Below are 17,625 nucleotides of genomic sequence, written 5' to 3'. Positions count from 1 at the left end.
GGTTCGGCAGACGTCCTTCAGACTTCCACGAGGTGGTCTCCAACACTTTTCTAGTTCTTTATAAGGACAACGGCACTGGGTTGTCAACACCAAGACAGACACTCCAGAACCCCTAACATGGGCACTAACATGATTAGACATAAATAGCGCCTGTCTCAATTGACCGCACAGCTCGCGAGTCAGAGAGCAACCATCCGAATTGCTTGCATGCCGCAGACAAGCTCCAGCAGAGGAAGTGGATGAGTGGCGACGGACGTGAGATACCCTTGAAATTAGTCTGTAAGGCTCTAAAACGCAGGTTCTCTTGATGTAACGAGGAAGGGAGAAAAGGGGGCAAAACAGAGTGACAAAGAAAATGGCTTTCCATGAATTATTTGAATGATCATTATGAGGAAATGAAAGGTGACTAATCAAAATGACTAACCGCTCCTGACAAATGCCACTTGCTTATTTTTTTTACTCCACATTCCGAAACATTGTAAAATGCAGGCTTTCCGAGGCTATGTGAGGGAAACAGAAAGTCCTGAGGGTGTCTCAAAATCTTTGCTCAGTGAAAATACCTGTAAACGGAACTTAAAACATTAAAAAAAAAATTGCAAATGTAATACTGTATGTAATTTACATAAATTCAGTACACATGGGCACAAAAAAATAGTTACAAATTATATTTACAACAATGCAAGTGGCGGCGTTGGGGGCGGGGAATACAACAGAAAACAGTCAGACGCGGTAAATCTTGCAAAGTCGTTCCAAAGCTCCATCACAAGTCAGCTTCCAGTTTTCCAGACGGGACGGAGGAATAGAAAAATCATATTGTCGTATGATGAATTACTCCACTCCTTTCATGAACTCCAAGAACTCTGCAAAATAAAAAGGCCGCGTGAGCGAACGGCAAGCGAAACAACTTCAATGAAAGTATCATTTTTCTCACGATCATGCGCCCTTCACATGAGAGAAAGAAAAGAAAACTGCGAGCCTACGAGTGGCTTCAAAGTCCTCACCGTCATAGTCAATTTTGCCATCGTTGTTCTTGTCCCCGTCTTTCATCAGCTCCTCGATGTCATCCTCGGTGATTGCTTCTCCTGTTGATTCCAGCATCATTTTCAACTCGTCCAGGTCGATGTAACCATCTGCGTTTCTGCGCCATCGCACATAAAAACATGGCCTGACATTGACCCCTAATTGATCTCTTCTAGCATCTAACGGACCTTTCCTTTCGTACAATGATAGCAGATATCAGATAGCCAAATTGTCTTCACCCCTGGCTTGACACGCCCCTCTCGCCATTTTGTCCCACAAGCAATGCTGGTTTTCAGTAGTGTGCGCTTGGAAAAGTTAATGTTACGAAGAAAATGGTCCTCAGATGCGCAATTCTGATGAAAGATATCCTGCTGGGTTACAAGGGGCCCGGTGGATTCATTTTCCAAAGCCTAAAACACAGTTGACAAAGTGTCTCCTTTCAAGGCTAGCGGAAGACCACACGTACAACTAAATATGCCATAAGTGTCAGTTATAATACTTAAGTTAATTTTGTTGTTTATTTACGTATGTGAATTAAAGAGTCAATTAAAGTAAAGAAGAATTTATGTTATTGAGAGAAAATATTTTAGTTTTGTTAGTTGACGTTTATGTGGCGGAACCTCGTTCACCAATGTTGTTGGTGTCAGGACGCTTATTTTGGGGCACTTCCTGTACAAACTATTTCAGCGGCAAAGATTCGACGGGAGTTAGTTAGAAAGAGAGAAGCAAGAAGAATAACTCCGTTTGGTCAGAAGGTCAATGAGGTGTGTTTATTGCTTGTGTTTTGTCATTTATTTGCGTAGTATGAATTTTAATGTGTAAGTATTTTGTTTTGTATATAGTTCTTACGGCATCTTTGGCCTATGTGGCATGTTTTGGCATCAAGGCATCAAAGCATCTTGGCATGTCGACATATAGTTGTTGTTGACATGCTAATAAAGGCCTGTGGAAAAAGAGCAACTTGTCCGAAGTGATTGAACTAAGGGTCGCAGTGGACAACACGACAAACTCAACAAAAACAAGGCTGTATGGTCGAAGGTAAGCGAGGGAGAAGTATCTTGCCTGAGTTTGATGGAATTATCATCAGTACTTTATACATTGCAGGAGAACAACTTTCACTTTGTTGGCATATCACTGACCTGCTGAATGAAGTGTGTCATGTTTTATGCCGAAGAGTCGTGTTAGTGATATGTAAATGCGCGATGTCATGCAAGAGAAATCTTTATTTGCCCATTTCGTATCACATCAGAATTTTAAGACAGAGCGCTGGGTTCCATTACGAGCCAAGTCAAACTTTTTCATCTGGTGACTACGGTACCGACTGAGTTAATCACCGTTGTTTAAATGTAGAAAATCGAACCTAACTCACTTATTAAGACTACAATGATATTACTCGTGATCTTTCCAAGTAAAATGTATTCACCCTGCTTTACATGCGTAGTACGATTCCACTATGTTGGATTTCAATATGAAGTTTGTGATGCGTCAAATTTTTTGGTATCAATTGCCAACGTTTCACTGCAACTCTGACGTTGCATCCTTTTCCATCCATAATCTTAATTTCGTGTACATATCCTTGCGTGAAATAGTTGAGACCTCTCTTGGACAACTCTGATGCATTTGGCAAAAAACATACCGCAATATTATCTGGAATATGCGTAAGAGAATCAACTTCAAACCTGTTCTGTTCAGTTGCCATTTTGGAAGCTTGTGGGACATGCGAAATGCAGCTAAGGGGGGCGGAGCTTAAGATCGCCAGTCGGAAAGGTCCAAGGGCGGGAGAAACCACTGGATGCCCGGCTCGCACGGTGGGGCTGCTCGAATATTTTTGGCTGCCAAAAAGGATAACGGGTGGGCTTTGCAACGCTTTTGTCAGTGCACGGAGGACAACGACTTGGTTACCAGTCTGCTCGTGTTCATTGCATTCTCTTTTAATATCGTCGATATTGCACTCAACATTCATATGAGTGAAAAAGCAACTCACTTGTCAAACATGCGAAACAACTCTGCCAGTTCCTCCTCTGACTTCCCTTTGCTGTCGTCCTTCATGCACCTCACCATCATGACCAGGAACTCGTCAAAGTCCACCGTGCCGCTTCCTGCACAGAGACAAGGCGCGCTTCACTAAAATTTCTGCTTCGTGTTCGTCAGCTCTCATTTCCAGGATCGGTGACAATGTCACGGCTGAGTTGGAATTATGCATTAGTGCTGCGACTTCCTTGGAGATTTTTGTATTACCAGCAAGTGTGGCCTACTGTGGTGGGAAATATAATAATATAATATTTGGCTGAAGACATCCCAAGGGTATTTGCCGCCTATCTCACAAAGTTAACAGAGAAAAACGAATGGCTGGATGAATACACGTGCAAGTATGAAGTTGGCTTCTTATTCTTACAGTGCAGTTTTGCAATCATTTCTTTTATGATTGTGTGTCTGGAAACGTTTTTTTTTTTTTTTTTTTTTTAGCTTAGGGGGAAGAAAAGCATTGTGCACCAAAGATTTTTCCCAGAAGATGCTGTGCAAACCCATTCTAGATAAACACTTCCAGGTTGCTGCAGTTCAACATCAGTGGGAGTTTAATATCAATTCACAGTGCACGTGAATGCATATGAATTATCAAGATGTGTAAATTTTACAACGTCAATCAGACAATCAAAAACTACCGTAAGTTTCTCTGTTCCAATATGTGCAGTCCACCTAAGAAGTAGACCTCAGCAATTTCTTTTCATATAAAAGCAGCCACTGTCTGATTTACCATCTTCATCCACCTCGTCAATCATCTCCTGCAACTCCTCCGGCGTGGGGTTCTGGCCCAGCATCCTCATCACCTTGCCCAGCTCCTTGGTGCTGATGCAGCCGTCTTCTGCATCTTGCACGAAAATGTCAAAGGCGGCCTTGAACTCTGTAAGAACCAGCGGACACAAATGAGCGGCAAGTAACATAAACGTTCACGCACAACCATTAATTAATAAGTACCCCAATTGTTGTTTCGTTTGAGTTTGTACGAAATTAAATCTATGATTGATGGACAAAAAACACTTACCATTTTTCTGTTCGTCTGTCAGCTGCTCAACCTGCAAAAAATGTAAAATTGTTCATATTGTTATTGGTGGGTTTGTGTTCCATTATTCAACTGTTTAATCGCTTTTTAATCACTTTTTTTTTTCTTCGCCAAGTAAAAATGATATTTTTAGCCCGACACACCACGCCGTCCCGGACTAATCGCAGAATCTGTATGTCAAGTGGGAACCACTAAGAGGTGGAGTTAAAAATAAACAGACAGGAGGATCAGGAACTGTAGATAAAGGACACAATACACTGTTTTAAATTAGCATAGCTTGTGGCTCCGGGGCAACAATAGAAGCATAATCCTGGAAAAGCTACCACGAATGAGAAGAGACAGCTGCTCGTGGAAGAGTTGACTGCGAGTCTGCCCGTTGGTCTCTTTGTCCACGGTAAATTAAATGTACCTCCGCCGAGGGATGTTATATGTAAAAACATCTCTCCACACCAAGATTTGTCATAAACATTCCAGTGTGGGTTTCCTATCTCAGCTCCACTGTCCCTCTGGGATGTAAGAGGACAAGGCAGCCAGCAGTTGGTCTGTGGAGAGGCGGACAGACAACCTCACAGCTCACATGTTCGCAGATAATGGTGGAATTCAGCCCTGTGGTGATGATGATGGTGGGTGGGATGGGGTTATCTAGACCTCAAGCCCCTTACTGGCACCAGAGGACCACAAGGAACCAGCCCAAATTAGCACACGTGAAGTTGGACTGTTCCGTGTGGAGTCGTGAATGAAGGTGGCAGAGACCTCCTGAGGGGTTCCAATCGGGGCCGACAAGGCCGAAGTGGGCCAACATGGAGAGGATGTGGTATCGAGGCTCTTTTGACATTGGCTGGTGACGGAGACCACTCAAGTCAAACAGCAGCAACAAAATACATAAAATATGGACATCACAGATTCAATCCTGGGGGAACAAACGGACATGTTTTGGATCTCTTTGCACCAAGATGCAAAAGATGTGCAGTCATCCAAACAAAAGTGTGCACGTTTGTATGAGGACGTACCGCTGCCTTGTAGATGTCGTTCATGTTGGGCTCTGCTCCCCTGCCTGTATTGGCAATGTCCTGCAGCTACAGGAGAAGTAGGCACAGTCCGGCTCAGGGCGGGACGCTGGCTTCATCGTGGCACGGCTTTATACCCGGCGCACTCAGTTGTCCGGTCCCTCCCCGGCCAACAGCGGCCTCCCCTCCCGCGGTTTTCCGCAAATGTGTGTCTGTGTCTGTGTGTCATGCGGCCAATCCGTCACAATCACTGGGCTCAGATAAAAATGCAGCAACTCTTCGGGGGCATACTTGGGAATGGAATGAAGGTGGGGGGGGGGGGGGGTAAGGGGGTAGCGGTGGAGCTTAATCTTCTGGGAGTGGGCTAAAGAGACACTCAACATTCCTCTAGAACTGGACAAGAGACCCAGAAAGCTCTGGAGAGTGGTGGTGGTGGAGCTGACAGGCAAAGCAAACTACAGAGGTATGAAGAGAGACTAGGAAAAGAGGGATGCGTGGAGGGTGTCAGTGTTGTCGTAGAGAGAAAGAAAACAACACATGGAGGAGTGTGCGGCCTGTGGTCCCCAGCAAGAGGCACGTGTGTGATCCATAAGAAGACCAGTTCCCTGGCAAAAACGTGACATTTTCATTCAAGGACAGGAATAAGAAGGATAATGCCGTGTAATTCAAGTCTTCAGACAAAGGGGAAGGTACACCTTGAATTGGACGCCATGACACTAACGTTCACACCATCAGTGAGTGGACTCGAACCCGCACCGCCTGCACAGAAGTCAAGCGAGTCCCCACTTGTGGCAACTATCTCAAGGCATTTGGGGCTCTTATCCACAAATCATGTATAATTATTTGGATTTCCTGGGTGTCCCTTCGCTTACAGTACACTCAAAGTCCTAAAGACGAGAAAAACATTTACAAATCCACTCTTCAGTTGTACAGCCAGGACCATGACCCCTGTCCTTCGTGCTTCCCCTCCTGTCCCTGTCCTGTTCAGTCCTGTCCTAAATTGTCATGTGTAGCATTCCTGACCCGTACGACGCTGGAATCTGGCTATTCCAGTTTCTTCCCACATCCCCAAAACATCCATCGTAGGTTAACTGAAGACTCTAAACTGCCCACAGGTGACATTGTCAGTGCAAATGGTTGTTTGTTTATATGAAAATTGCGATTGAGGGTGACCGTGCCTCTTGCCCAAAGTCAGCTGGGATAGGCTCCCGTACCCCCGTGACCCTTGTGAAGATGAGTGTTACAGAAGATGAATGAATGACTGTAATTCTCCACAAATATCCATCAGTACACAAAGAGACCACAGTGGCATCTTAAAGACTGCACTGTCACACACAATTCCGGCATAAAAAAGACACAGATCTTCCTTCCTGTTTCCCCAAACAGCTGAACAGGACCAAAAAAAAATGTGTGAGGAAGATGCAGTACCAACGGAGAACCCACACATTCACGCAAACATGGGGAAAGCGTGCAAACTCCACCTAGGAAGACCTGAGCCAAGTGTCAAACCTTGCACCTCTTGACTGTGAGACACAGGTGCTAACCACTCGACCCAAAGAACAAATTAAACTAAACTAAACTGAAATAATATTCTTAAATAAACCCAAAAGCTAAACCCAGAGTGTAAAAGACTGAAGGACAATTGATATTTGTGACACAACAGCCTTACAAGGTGCAACCATTGAAAATATGAAAATCGCTGTATTTTGAGATATGCAGAAATGGTGCTCCGTGATTGGCAGGTGACCAGGCCCGGGTGTGCACCACCTCGCTCCAGACGTCAACTCAGCTTTATTGGCCAAGTATGTGACAGGACACGCGAGAATTTTGTCTCCAATAGTTGGAGCCACTTTAGTATGACAGCCGCTATGACAAAATATATATTTAAAACATGCAAAACATGAGTATGGAGAGTCATTGAGCTATGAAAGTTCACCACCAGTTCGGTGATGCTGATAAAATGGCAGTTGAGTCCTCAGGTTTTTCAGAACAACTTCAAGTGACAAATAGTTCAATGATCTGAGTGACAGATGAGCTCCAACTCACCAACAACCCAAATGAGGATAGGCGGTGTTGAAAATGATGGATGGATCTGAAATGCACGAAAGGAACCACCTTCTCTGACTTTCTGGTTAAACACACACAGTACGTATAATTAATGCGAAGAAATCTCAGTTGATTTGATTTATTTATTTAAATGCATTCCTGCATTAAAAGTATTTTTCATTTCCACAGACGTTGCCGTTTGTGCAAATAATCTCCGGACAACCTCTCACTGGAATTTGAGAGAATTTGACAGTACTGCTGTGGATTATTCGGAAGCAGGCGAGCCACACGTCGTAGCTGCAGAGGGGAATTTTTTCCATCCATCCATCAGTTTTCTGAGCCGCTTATCCTCATGAAAACCGCTTGCCAGTCAATCGCAGGGCACATGGAGGCAGACAACAGTCGCAATCATAAACACACCTAGGGGCAATTTCGAGTTCCCAATTGGTGCATGTTTTTGGGATGTGAGAGGAAACCACAGGCACAGTGAGAACATGTATAAACTCCACACAGGCGGAGCTGGGATTTGAACCCCGTTCCTCGGAACAGTGAGGCAGGTGCTCTAACCAGTCACCCACCATCCCCAACACCAAATACCAAATCTAGTACGGTAAGATAAAAGAAAATAAATCGATCTATAAAATGTAATTGGGGCAGCACAGTGGCTCAGCTGGTGAAGCGTTGGCCTCACAGTTCTGATGTCCCGGGTTCAATGCTGGAGCCGCCTCTGTGGGGTTTGCATGTTCTCTACGTCCCTGCGTGGGTTTTCTCCGGCCACTCCGATTTCCTCCCACATCCCAAAAACATAGGTTCATCCGAGATTCTAAATTGCCCCTAGGTGTGATTGTGAATGCGGCTGTTGCCTGTCTCCATGTGCCCTGCGATTGGCTGGCAACCTGTTCAGGGTGTACCCCGCCTCCTGCATGTTGACAGCTGAGATAGGCTCCAGCACTCCCCGCGACCCTCGTGAGGATAAGTGGCAAAGAAAATAGATGGATGGATAAAATGTAATTGGTTTAAAAAATGTAGGAATCCTGCGATTCATTTTAGGGCTGCGTAAGTTTACCTCCCCCCAAAATAGGCTAAAAACAATGGAACCATCCTTCCATCCATTTTCTTCGCTGCTTATCCTCACGAGGGTTGCGGGGAGTGCTGGAGCCTATCCCAGCTGTCAACGGGCAGGAGGCTGGGTACACCCTGAACAGGTTGCCAGCCAATCGCAGGGCACATTGAAACAAACAGACACGCTCACAACCACACCTAGGGGCAATTTAGAGTGTCCAATTAATGTTGCACGTTTTTGGAACGTGGGAGGAAAGTCACGCAGGCACGGGGAGAACATGGAAACTCCACACAGTCTGGGATTGAACCCGGGACCTCAGAACTGTGTGTCCAACGCTTTACCAGCGTGCCGCCCCAATGGAACCCTTTTATGTAAAGTAGGCTACTCTATACGGACTAAGTCTGACACAGTATTTGGGAAAAACAAACTTCCCCTCAGCAGATGGCGATGTTCACTTCATATCCCACCCACCCCCCCTCCCTCCTGCATGGAATAGTTGCGCAAGGACGCCTCCGGAAATCCAATTTACCAACAGTGGGGTAGGTGCGAAATCTGGGTCAAACGAGCCAACCAAAAGCACTGGCAGACACGTTGAAATTGAATAGTACACAGTGCAAAACATTGCCGTTTTTTCATGCTCCTTTGAAACGAGGCCATCTCAATCATTTGACTGTGCGATTCTCACTCTCCTCTCTCTCTCTCTCTCTCTCTCTCTCTCTCTCTCTCTCTCCTCTCTCTCTCTCTCTCTCCCCCTCCCTCCCTCTCCCCCTCTCACACACACAACATACACACAAACACATACGGGATGCTGCAGCAGGCATTCAGAGTGACGAGTGATCATGCTGGTTTACAATGGGATGCTAATGGGGACTGGCACAGTTTACAAGCATCGTGCTGCCACTCAGAGAGCGCACACTGAACATGCACACACACACGTGCAGACACACGCTGCCTTGACAAAGACCACACATGGCTGACATGCAGGTTGTGGCACAGGCCAGGGAGAAGAAAGGGAAGGGCTGCAAAGTTAATAATGATTTGTGCTGTTTGTTCTTGTGTGTCTTTCTCGGCCACTGGCCACAATAATGACAAAAGACAAAAAAAAGGAGTACAAGTGTTGTGCGTCTCTGTTGGCGATGGGCACAAAAATGAACTGTCATCTTTGGTCCATCAGTTGCAGCCTAAACCAGAAGGATGAGTTTGCGCTGTCGGACCCATTTGGAAAGCTGAGCGCATTCTGGAAGCTGCCCGGAAGTTATGAGCAGGCGGCTAGGGTTTCTAATATTAAAGCCTCTTTTTTTTTTCTTGTTATTTATCTGCAATGATTGAAGCAAGCATATGCTTCATTGGCCCTCTCCACCAATTTCCTCTTACACGGGGGGAGGGGGGGGGGGGCAAGGCTGACGAAAGCGGCAGCCATTTCTTCTACACGGCGCCATCAGACGGCGGCATCTGAAATCCACAATTCACCGCGCACCGTTTTTTGAGAGGTTGCCATAGAAACTCTGCTGGGTAGTAGCGGGGAGAAAATGAGAGATGAGTGGGGCTATTTCCCCCCCCCCCCTTACCCCTCACACCCGCAACTCCACTCCGCTCCACCTCCCTCTCTGCCTCCCCGCTGCATGCCACATTTGGTCCTCGGAGCGACTGTATCATTTTCTATTCTTTGTCTCCTCCGCCAATCAGAGCCACAGGGGAACGGAAGGGGGGGGGGGTCACAATCAGGGTTAATACTACATGTGCACGGCTCCTTTTCAACACCATTGCTTTGAGGGTGCACGTGTGCTGGCACATCGACGTCCAGTGGCACAACGCACCTGTCGGAGAGACCGTTTGCCACAATCAAAGTGAAGAAACATCTCCAAGATATGTCAACATGTTTGCCGCCGGTAGCACCGAATCGGCCGCTTGTCAACATCTACCGCTATAAACGGCATACATCCCATTTGATACGTCGCTGTGACATAATGAGTAGGTTTGACATGCAGCTGAGCACCAAGCCTAGCTCTTATGCGTTCTCCTCCTCCTCGTTACCCCCCCCCCCAAAGGGAGGAGGGGAGCTGAGCCTGTCCGCCTCTTTTTCTTCCACTAGTCTTTCTTTCTTTCTGCCCATCCATTTCTCTCTGGTTTTCCTCCCCTCACTGACAAACAGGCTGCCTGCAGCTTTTGGCCAGGTGGGCTGTGACTTTGTGGCAAGGCACATCCAGACAAGGCCTTCACTCTCCAGATCACATCACGAATTAAAAGATATGCAATATTGCCAAAAGTATTTTGTCACCTGCCTTGACTCGCATCTGATTTTATTGATATCCCGTTCTAAATCAATATGTTTTAGTATTATGTTGGTCTACCCTTTGCAGCCAAAACAACTTTGACTCTTGTGGAAAGGCCTTCAATAAGGTTTATGAGTCAGTTTATGGGAATTTCTGCCGATTCTTCCAGGAGGATATTTTTGAGGTCACACACTGATGTTGGAAAAGAAGGTCTGGCTCACTGAGCGCTAGAAATGAACCTAAAGGTGTTGTATCAGGTTGAGGGCAGGCTTCTGCGCAGTTCATCCATATCAAACTCCATCCTCCATGGCTTGATGGACCTTGCTTTGTGCACTGGTGCACAGACATGTTGGAACAGGAAGGGTTGATCCCCAGGCTTGACTTGATCAGACTGCACGATCCTGACCTCAACCCCATGTAACACTTTTGGATGAATTAGAGCATGAGACTGATAGCCAAGCCTTCCTGTCCAACTTCAATGTGTAAGCCTACAAAAATGTGCCTCTGTAAACTCCCGTATGTCATGATCCTGCCGCTTCAGCATGAGCTGTGCGGGTGCCCGTGCGGCTGCGCTGATTGGGAGGCGCACACCTGCTCCTCATGCGGGCTGATCATCCCCCGTATATATAGGACCCGGTGACCACTGGTCCTCTGCCAGTTCGATGAGCTTTATGTCCCGTTCCAGCACTCTCGTACTCCTGATTGATCCTGTGTGTACCGACCTTCGTCCGTTCTCTGACCAACCTTGTAAGCCTGACTCCTTGATCCTTCTGCCTGCGTTGATTGATTCCCCGTGTACCGACTCCTGCCTGTCCGCTCATCTGTTCTCTTCGCCCGACGTCACAACTACCGCTGCTGCACCGGACTGCCTGCTCGATCCCCGACCTCTGCATACAATAAACGTGTCTCTTCTTGAACTACCTTGCGTCTTCCGAGTTCCTGCATTTGGGTCCTTCTCCCGTTCCGATGGGACGTGACACCGTAAACCATGTGGAAAGGCTTTGCAGAAGAGTTTGAGACATTACAATTGCAGAGGGTGGACCAACCTATAAACCCCATTGATTAAGAATGGGATGTATGCCTAGTACCACACTTGCATTATTTGCCACAAGGATGCTCGTGGAAAAGTACAGACAAGATCAGAAGGAGCTAAATTGTGTCTTTGTAGACCCAGAGAAAGCCTATGACAGAGTACCAAGAGAGGAACTGTGGGACTACATGCGCTAGTCTGGTGTGGTGTAGAAATATGTTAGAATAGTACAGGACATCTATGATGGCAGCAGAACAATGGTGAGGTGTGCCTTAGTTGTGACAGAAGAGTTTAAGGTGGAGGTGGGACTGCATCAGGGATCCACGCTGAGCCCCTTCCTGTTTGCAATAGTAAAGGATAGGGTGACAGATGAGATTAGACTGGAATCCCCTTGGACCATGATGTTCGCAGATGATATTGTGATCTGCAGTGAAAGCAGGGAGCAGGCAGAGGAACAAATAGAAAGATGGAGGCACATACTGGAAAGGAGAGGAATGAAGATTAGCCGAAGGAAAACAGAATATATGTGCAGGAATGAGAGGGGCGGAGGATAAAGAGTGAAGCTCCAGGGAGAAGAGATAACAAGGGTGGACGGCTTCAAATCCTTGGGGTCAACAATCTAGAGCAATGGTGAGTGTGGTAAGGAAGTGAAGAAACGGGTCCAAGGGGGGTGGAACAGTTGGCGGAAAGTGTCTGGTGTTCTATGTGACAGAAGAATCTCCGCTAGGATGAAGAGCAAAGTTTATAAAACAGTGGTTTGGCCGGCCATGATGTATGGATTAGAGACGGTGCCGCTGAAGAAAGAACAGGAAGCAGAAATGGAGGTGGCAGAAATTAAGATGGTGAAGTTCTCGCTTGTTGTGAACAGGTTGGATAAGAGGGACAGTTGGATGGTTTGGACATGTTCAGAGGCGAGAGAGTGAGTAAATTGGTAGAAGGGTGCTAAAGATGGAGCTGCCAGGCAAAAGAGTGAGAGGAAGACCAAAGAGAAGGTTTATGGATGTGGTGAGGGAAGACTTGAGGGCAGTTGGGGTTAGAGAGGAAGATGCAGGAGATAGGCTAAGATGGCAAAAGATGACACGCTGTGGCGACCCCTAATGGGACAAGCCGAAAGGAAAAGAAGAAGAAGGTTAAGAATGGGGTGTCACCAAATCCATATCTGTGTTAAGGCAGGTGAGCAAACACTTCATGGCAATATAGTGCATGTCATTAGCGATGAAGGACGGGGTGGCCTTCGCTTTGGTTCCGGACATCGGAAAGCTAACGAGCCAGTCGTCACATTAGCTGCAGTGGCATTAGCATCACTTTGCTACAGGAGAATATTTTCCACTCCACTAGACAACAAAGTTGACAACACCCTATAAGCAACCCCAATAAAGTCCCAATATGACACTGGTGACTGAAGTATTTGAGAAAGGTTTCATACGCTGAAATGTATGACTTCACTCCAACTGCGGTGAATTTCACATTTGTGTGTACTTTTTGCGCGTGTGTGAATATAATGACTGGTATTGGATATGACCAACATTAAAGCATCGCGACAGAGATCGTTAATGGCTGACTTTGACGCTGATTTTGTTTTTGTCTTCTGGGCCGAAAACCCGATATCATCTCCACAATTTGGTGACAAAGGTGCCCCTCAGCATGAGTGGAGAGAATTTTAGGAGAGTGATCTGTTCTGCTGAGAGCCATTAACTACATTCAGGTCACAGAATATTACAGCTCTTCATACAGCACTCCTAAAATCCAACCAAACCCTTTTTTTAAAAATTATTTTCAAAGATATCTTGGCAACAACCTATTCATTTATATTTATTTTGCAACAATATTTCAAAAGGCTGTATGTACTCTGGGTTAATTGATTAATTTGGCGTATTTTTTCCCAGGGACAATCACAATAAAAAAAAATAATTCAGAAATATGCTGGAGGATTTTAATTTTGAGACTATAAAAATGTGTTTGCTGTGCAGATTTAAAGTTGTTCTCAAAAAGAAGGCAATTCTGTTTAATTATTCTGTGGCGCTGACTCATATTTGCTTTAAAGTTTGCAGTCGCAGCTTCTCTCTGCAAACACACGCACACACAAATTCTAGGTTCAAATTAGTACACTCTAAAGAGCTCTTGTACTTCTATCTGAATGAATCTACAAAATACTGAAACATGTGTAAATGAATACAAACGTAGGCAAGAGGAAATATTGTACCACAAAGAAAAGCTTATAATGGTGATTAAGCAATATACCGTCCATTATGATAATGCTTCGATAAGGATTCATGGAGGAACATGACGTACTGAAGGTTTTGTATAAGAAGAAACATGATATGATGTAACTCTAATGTTAAAATGCAAGAGTAGAAAGAACTGTTTGACTCCACTTTAAAACAAACAATGGACCTTTCCGACCTGTCAATCACTCGTACAATAATAGCTAATCAGATAGCCGCATTGTCTTAACCCCTAGCCTGAGACGCCCCTCACAAGCAATGCTGGTTGTCAGTCGCGTGCGCTTGGAAAAGTTAATGTTATGAAGAAAATGGTCCTCAGATGTGTGTATACATTGCAGGAGAACAACTTATCACTGACCTGCTGAATGAAGTGTGGAATGTTTTATGCCGAAGAGTCGGGTTAGGGATACGTAAATGTGCGATGTCATGCAAGAGAAATATTTATTTGCCTATTTGGAACACATCAGACTTTTAAGACACAGCACTGGGTTCAATTACGAGCCAAGTCAAATGAATACACCCCCCTCACTAATAAAGACTACAATGATATTTCTCGAGATCTTTCCAAGTAAAAAGTACTCACCCTGCTTTACATGCGCAGTACGATTCCACTATTTTATCCTGTTGGATTTCAATAAGAAGTTTGTGAACCGTCAAACTTTTTCGGATTGATCACCAACATTTCGCTGTAACTCTGACATTGCGTCCTGCCCCGTCAGAAATCTTAATTCCGCGTACGTATCCTTGCGTGAAATAATTGAGACGTCTCTGTAGAACTCTCTTGGACAAGTCTGACGCATTTGCCAAAAAAACATACCGCAATATTATCTGGTATACGCGATAGAGAATCAACTTCAAACGTGTCCTGTTCAATCGCCATTTTGTAAACTTGTGGGACACGGCTAAGGGGGGCTGAGCTTAAGATCACCATCGGAAAGGTCCATTACATTAGTGGAAGATTCTGACTTATGATTCTTGACCCGCTGGCTTCTGCAGTGGTTTGTTTCAATCACACAAGAGCTAAACAGTCACCAGAATTAAGAAGTTGGATGGAAACTCAAGGCCGGATGACTGTAATAGCTTATTTTTCCCTCACTTGCAAAACATTCCTCATGACAAAGAGTCTGTTAAGACCACCGAAGCGAAGTCATTATTAATTATTATTATTATCCATATTATCTGGAATACGCGATAGAGAATCGACTTCAAACGTGTTCTGTTCAATCTCCATTTTGAAAGCTTGAGGGACATGGCTAAGGGGGCGGAGCTTAAGGTCACCATCGGAAAGGTCGATTGGAGAAACGAGACTGTAAAATGAAGGCTAATTATTACTAATTCTAATCACTGACAAAGGCTCTTCTATAATCCCTCATTCATTTAACTACTGTATATGGCAGATATGTACGTACAGTATCTGTATATTTATCCTCCCTGTGCGTATTTTTAAATGAATTGTTTGGGTACCAGAACACGAGCCGGTCACTCGCAGTTGCGTAAGGACTCGACAAAGTGGTCCCGACTGAAACTGACAGTCCAGCTGCATGCAAACATGGATGCAGCAGCAATACAACCGTAAACTGTGAGAATAAACGCACGTTTGCACAAACAAGCCGAAACTCCCCAGTGTCCCCGGAGTGCCTTTAGCAATGTTTTCTTTGAGTTGATTTGGACGGACTGTACACAACGCGTTCGTTTATTGCAACAGAGGCCCCACTTTTGCTGCATTGGGCGATCGTGCTGGTCGTAAGAACTCCGTCGCTGTTGTTTGTTATTTTGTTTGTTTTGTTTTTTTAAATCACTTTGATGATTAGCTAGTGGTGTACACTTTTGTAAAAAAAAATCTGATGTGATTGAAGTTTAGTCTTCTAGTCTTAATTTAACAAGTTTCCCAATGTATGGCATTCATCATTTGGCATTTGGGGAGGGGGCACGGATGAGATTGTCACACTGTGCGATTGCACATTTTGCACATGCCAACTACCACCAGCAGCACCAGTGGAGGAACGGTTCTGAATATACAGCACTCAGTTAAATCGCACTTTTCATGTCCTATCGGTTAAAACGTCTAAAACGCAACCAACAAGATTTGACTTTACCCAAGTTGCTAGAAAGGTCCATTAAACTCTCAAGATCTTGATTTGCGTGACGAGCAGAAGCCAACTCTAAAAGTAAAAGCTGAGCATGTGTTCGTTCTCCTTCCAAATGTTTGAGGAGGGAGGCACGGTGGCCTCGCAGTTCTGAGGTCCCAGGTTCGATCCCGGACCATCCTGTGCGGAGTTTGCATGTTCTCCCCGTGTCTGCGTGGGTTTCCTCCCACATCCCAAAAACATGCAACATTGATTGGACACTAAATTGCCCCGAGGTGTGATTGCGTGTGTTTGTCTCCATGTGCCTGTCATGGTCCTGCCGGTCCATCCCTGGCTGTGCGGGTTCCCGACCTCCGCCCGTTCTCCGACTGACGCCGTAAGCCTGACTCCTCATACTCCTGCTTGCTTTGATCAATCTCCCGTGTACCGAATCCTGCCTGCCCGCTGACCTGGTCTCTACGCCCGACGTCCTGACTACCGCTGCTGCACCTGACTGACTGCCCCATCCCCGACCGTGGAACAATAAACATTTTTCCCGAATTACCTCTGCATCTGCCGACTCCTGCATTTGGGTCCTACCTCCGTATCGATGGGTCTTGACAGTGGCCTCCGATTAGCTGGGAACCACTTCAGGGTGTACCCCGCCTCCTGCCCGTTGGCAGGTGGGATAGGCTGCAGCACTCCCACGACCCTCGTGAGGATAAGCGGCTAAGAAAATGGATGGATGGATGGATGTTTGGGAAGCCTGGTTGTCAGAGTGAAGGTTACATCCTCGACACCTCTCTGTGGCCAATAGGGAAACTGTCAGAGATTCCCGACTTCAATACTTTTTCACGAAATTTCCATGACAAGAGATCAGTGCAATTAGCCAAAGATCATTCGGGCAGTTTTTCTCGGGGACTGAGACAACCTTTTGGTACATGCTGACTTTGTAGGAACTTGTGGAAATGTAATGAAAAATTCAAGCGCTCTACCAAATATCTGATCAGTTCTGTAGCGCTTTTTTGATTTTTATAGAAGAATATGTTTTTAACATTGTTCTCTTCAATTGCTCAGCTCATTTCAGATTCAATTCAAGTGTCATATCAGGATTAAAAATCATTGAGGGTGTTTGCGAGGTCACACTCTGCGTTACCCCCCGAACATGACAGCACTTGTATGCCTTTGATGATTTTCATACCCGAATTATGCGCAGCCATTTCATTACAAACAAAAATGTACAAAACAAATTACAACGGCGAATGCTGACTACATTAATCGCAGCGTTGGGGGAGAAGAAAAACAAAACTTTGACTTCACTTTCGGTTTCGACTCTGCACAAGATGCGTTCGAGGGACCCCAACAAAACCGGGCATTTCAAACTCAGAACAAAAACACCATCAATCAATGAAAAATAATGCACACAGGCGTGCAAACAAAACTTTCTAACATGGACCGCGATGAACCGTGTCAGAGGGGGAGGGGCCACCAGGCGGAAAAAAGCAAGTGAGAGGCCCTCTGCTGGGGTTCCTGACAGCGACACGTTGTCGTTGCAGCGTGCTTGCAATGCCCTGTTCTTGAAATGCGTGGAAATCTGCCGTCTCCTGGGCCCCCTTTCGGCTCGGGGCCCAAGGCAATTGCCTGGCTTGGTTGCCCTGTTACGGCACATCTGGAGCACGGTCATCTGGGGGAACCACACCGTCATTCACATACGCTATCTCGGTCCACCGAAGCCCGCAGGAGGTTCTCGGAGCACGAAACTGGAGCCGACCTCGGACATGTCGGCATAACTTGGAACGCCTCACTACGCTCCTGGTGGGGGCTGGATTTGGTG

General features: G+C 45.7%; 1 protein-coding gene and 1 long non-coding RNA gene across 5 annotated transcripts; one reads left to right on the top strand and one right to left on the bottom strand.

Moving 5' to 3' along the window:
* Positions 1-445: 445 nt before the first annotated feature.
* tnnc1a (troponin C type 1a (slow)) lies at positions 446-5,184 on the bottom strand. The gene is made up of 6 exons (XM_061842671.1): positions 5,092-5,184; positions 4,064-4,094; positions 3,776-3,922; positions 3,005-3,119; positions 1,002-1,138; positions 446-860 (listed from the first exon to the last, which is right to left on the bottom strand). The coding sequence occupies exons 1-6, from the start codon at positions 5,113-5,115 to the stop codon at positions 829-831; spliced, it is 486 nt and encodes a 161-aa protein (XP_061698655.1). The 5' UTR covers positions 5,116-5,184; the 3' UTR covers positions 446-828.
* On the top strand, positions 1,662-3,896 carry LOC133512744 (uncharacterized). 4 transcript variants are annotated; one of them, XR_009798277.1, is made up of 5 exons: positions 1,662-1,784; positions 1,863-2,058; positions 3,172-3,389; positions 3,487-3,684; positions 3,757-3,896. It is a non-coding gene; the product is annotated as an uncharacterized LOC133512744 (long non-coding RNA). The 4 variants fall into 4 exon arrangements; XR_009798279.1 differs by having other exon boundaries at positions 3,091-3,389; XR_009798276.1 differs by lacking the exon at positions 3,172-3,389.
* Positions 5,185-17,625: the final 12,441 nt, after the last annotated feature.

This window comes from Syngnathoides biaculeatus, chromosome 2, assembly GCF_019802595.1.
Source record: "Syngnathoides biaculeatus isolate LvHL_M chromosome 2, ASM1980259v1, whole genome shotgun sequence".
Taxonomy (NCBI): domain Eukaryota; kingdom Metazoa; phylum Chordata; class Actinopteri; order Syngnathiformes; family Syngnathidae; genus Syngnathoides; species Syngnathoides biaculeatus.
This window is presented reverse-complemented; position numbering and strand designations above follow the sequence as displayed.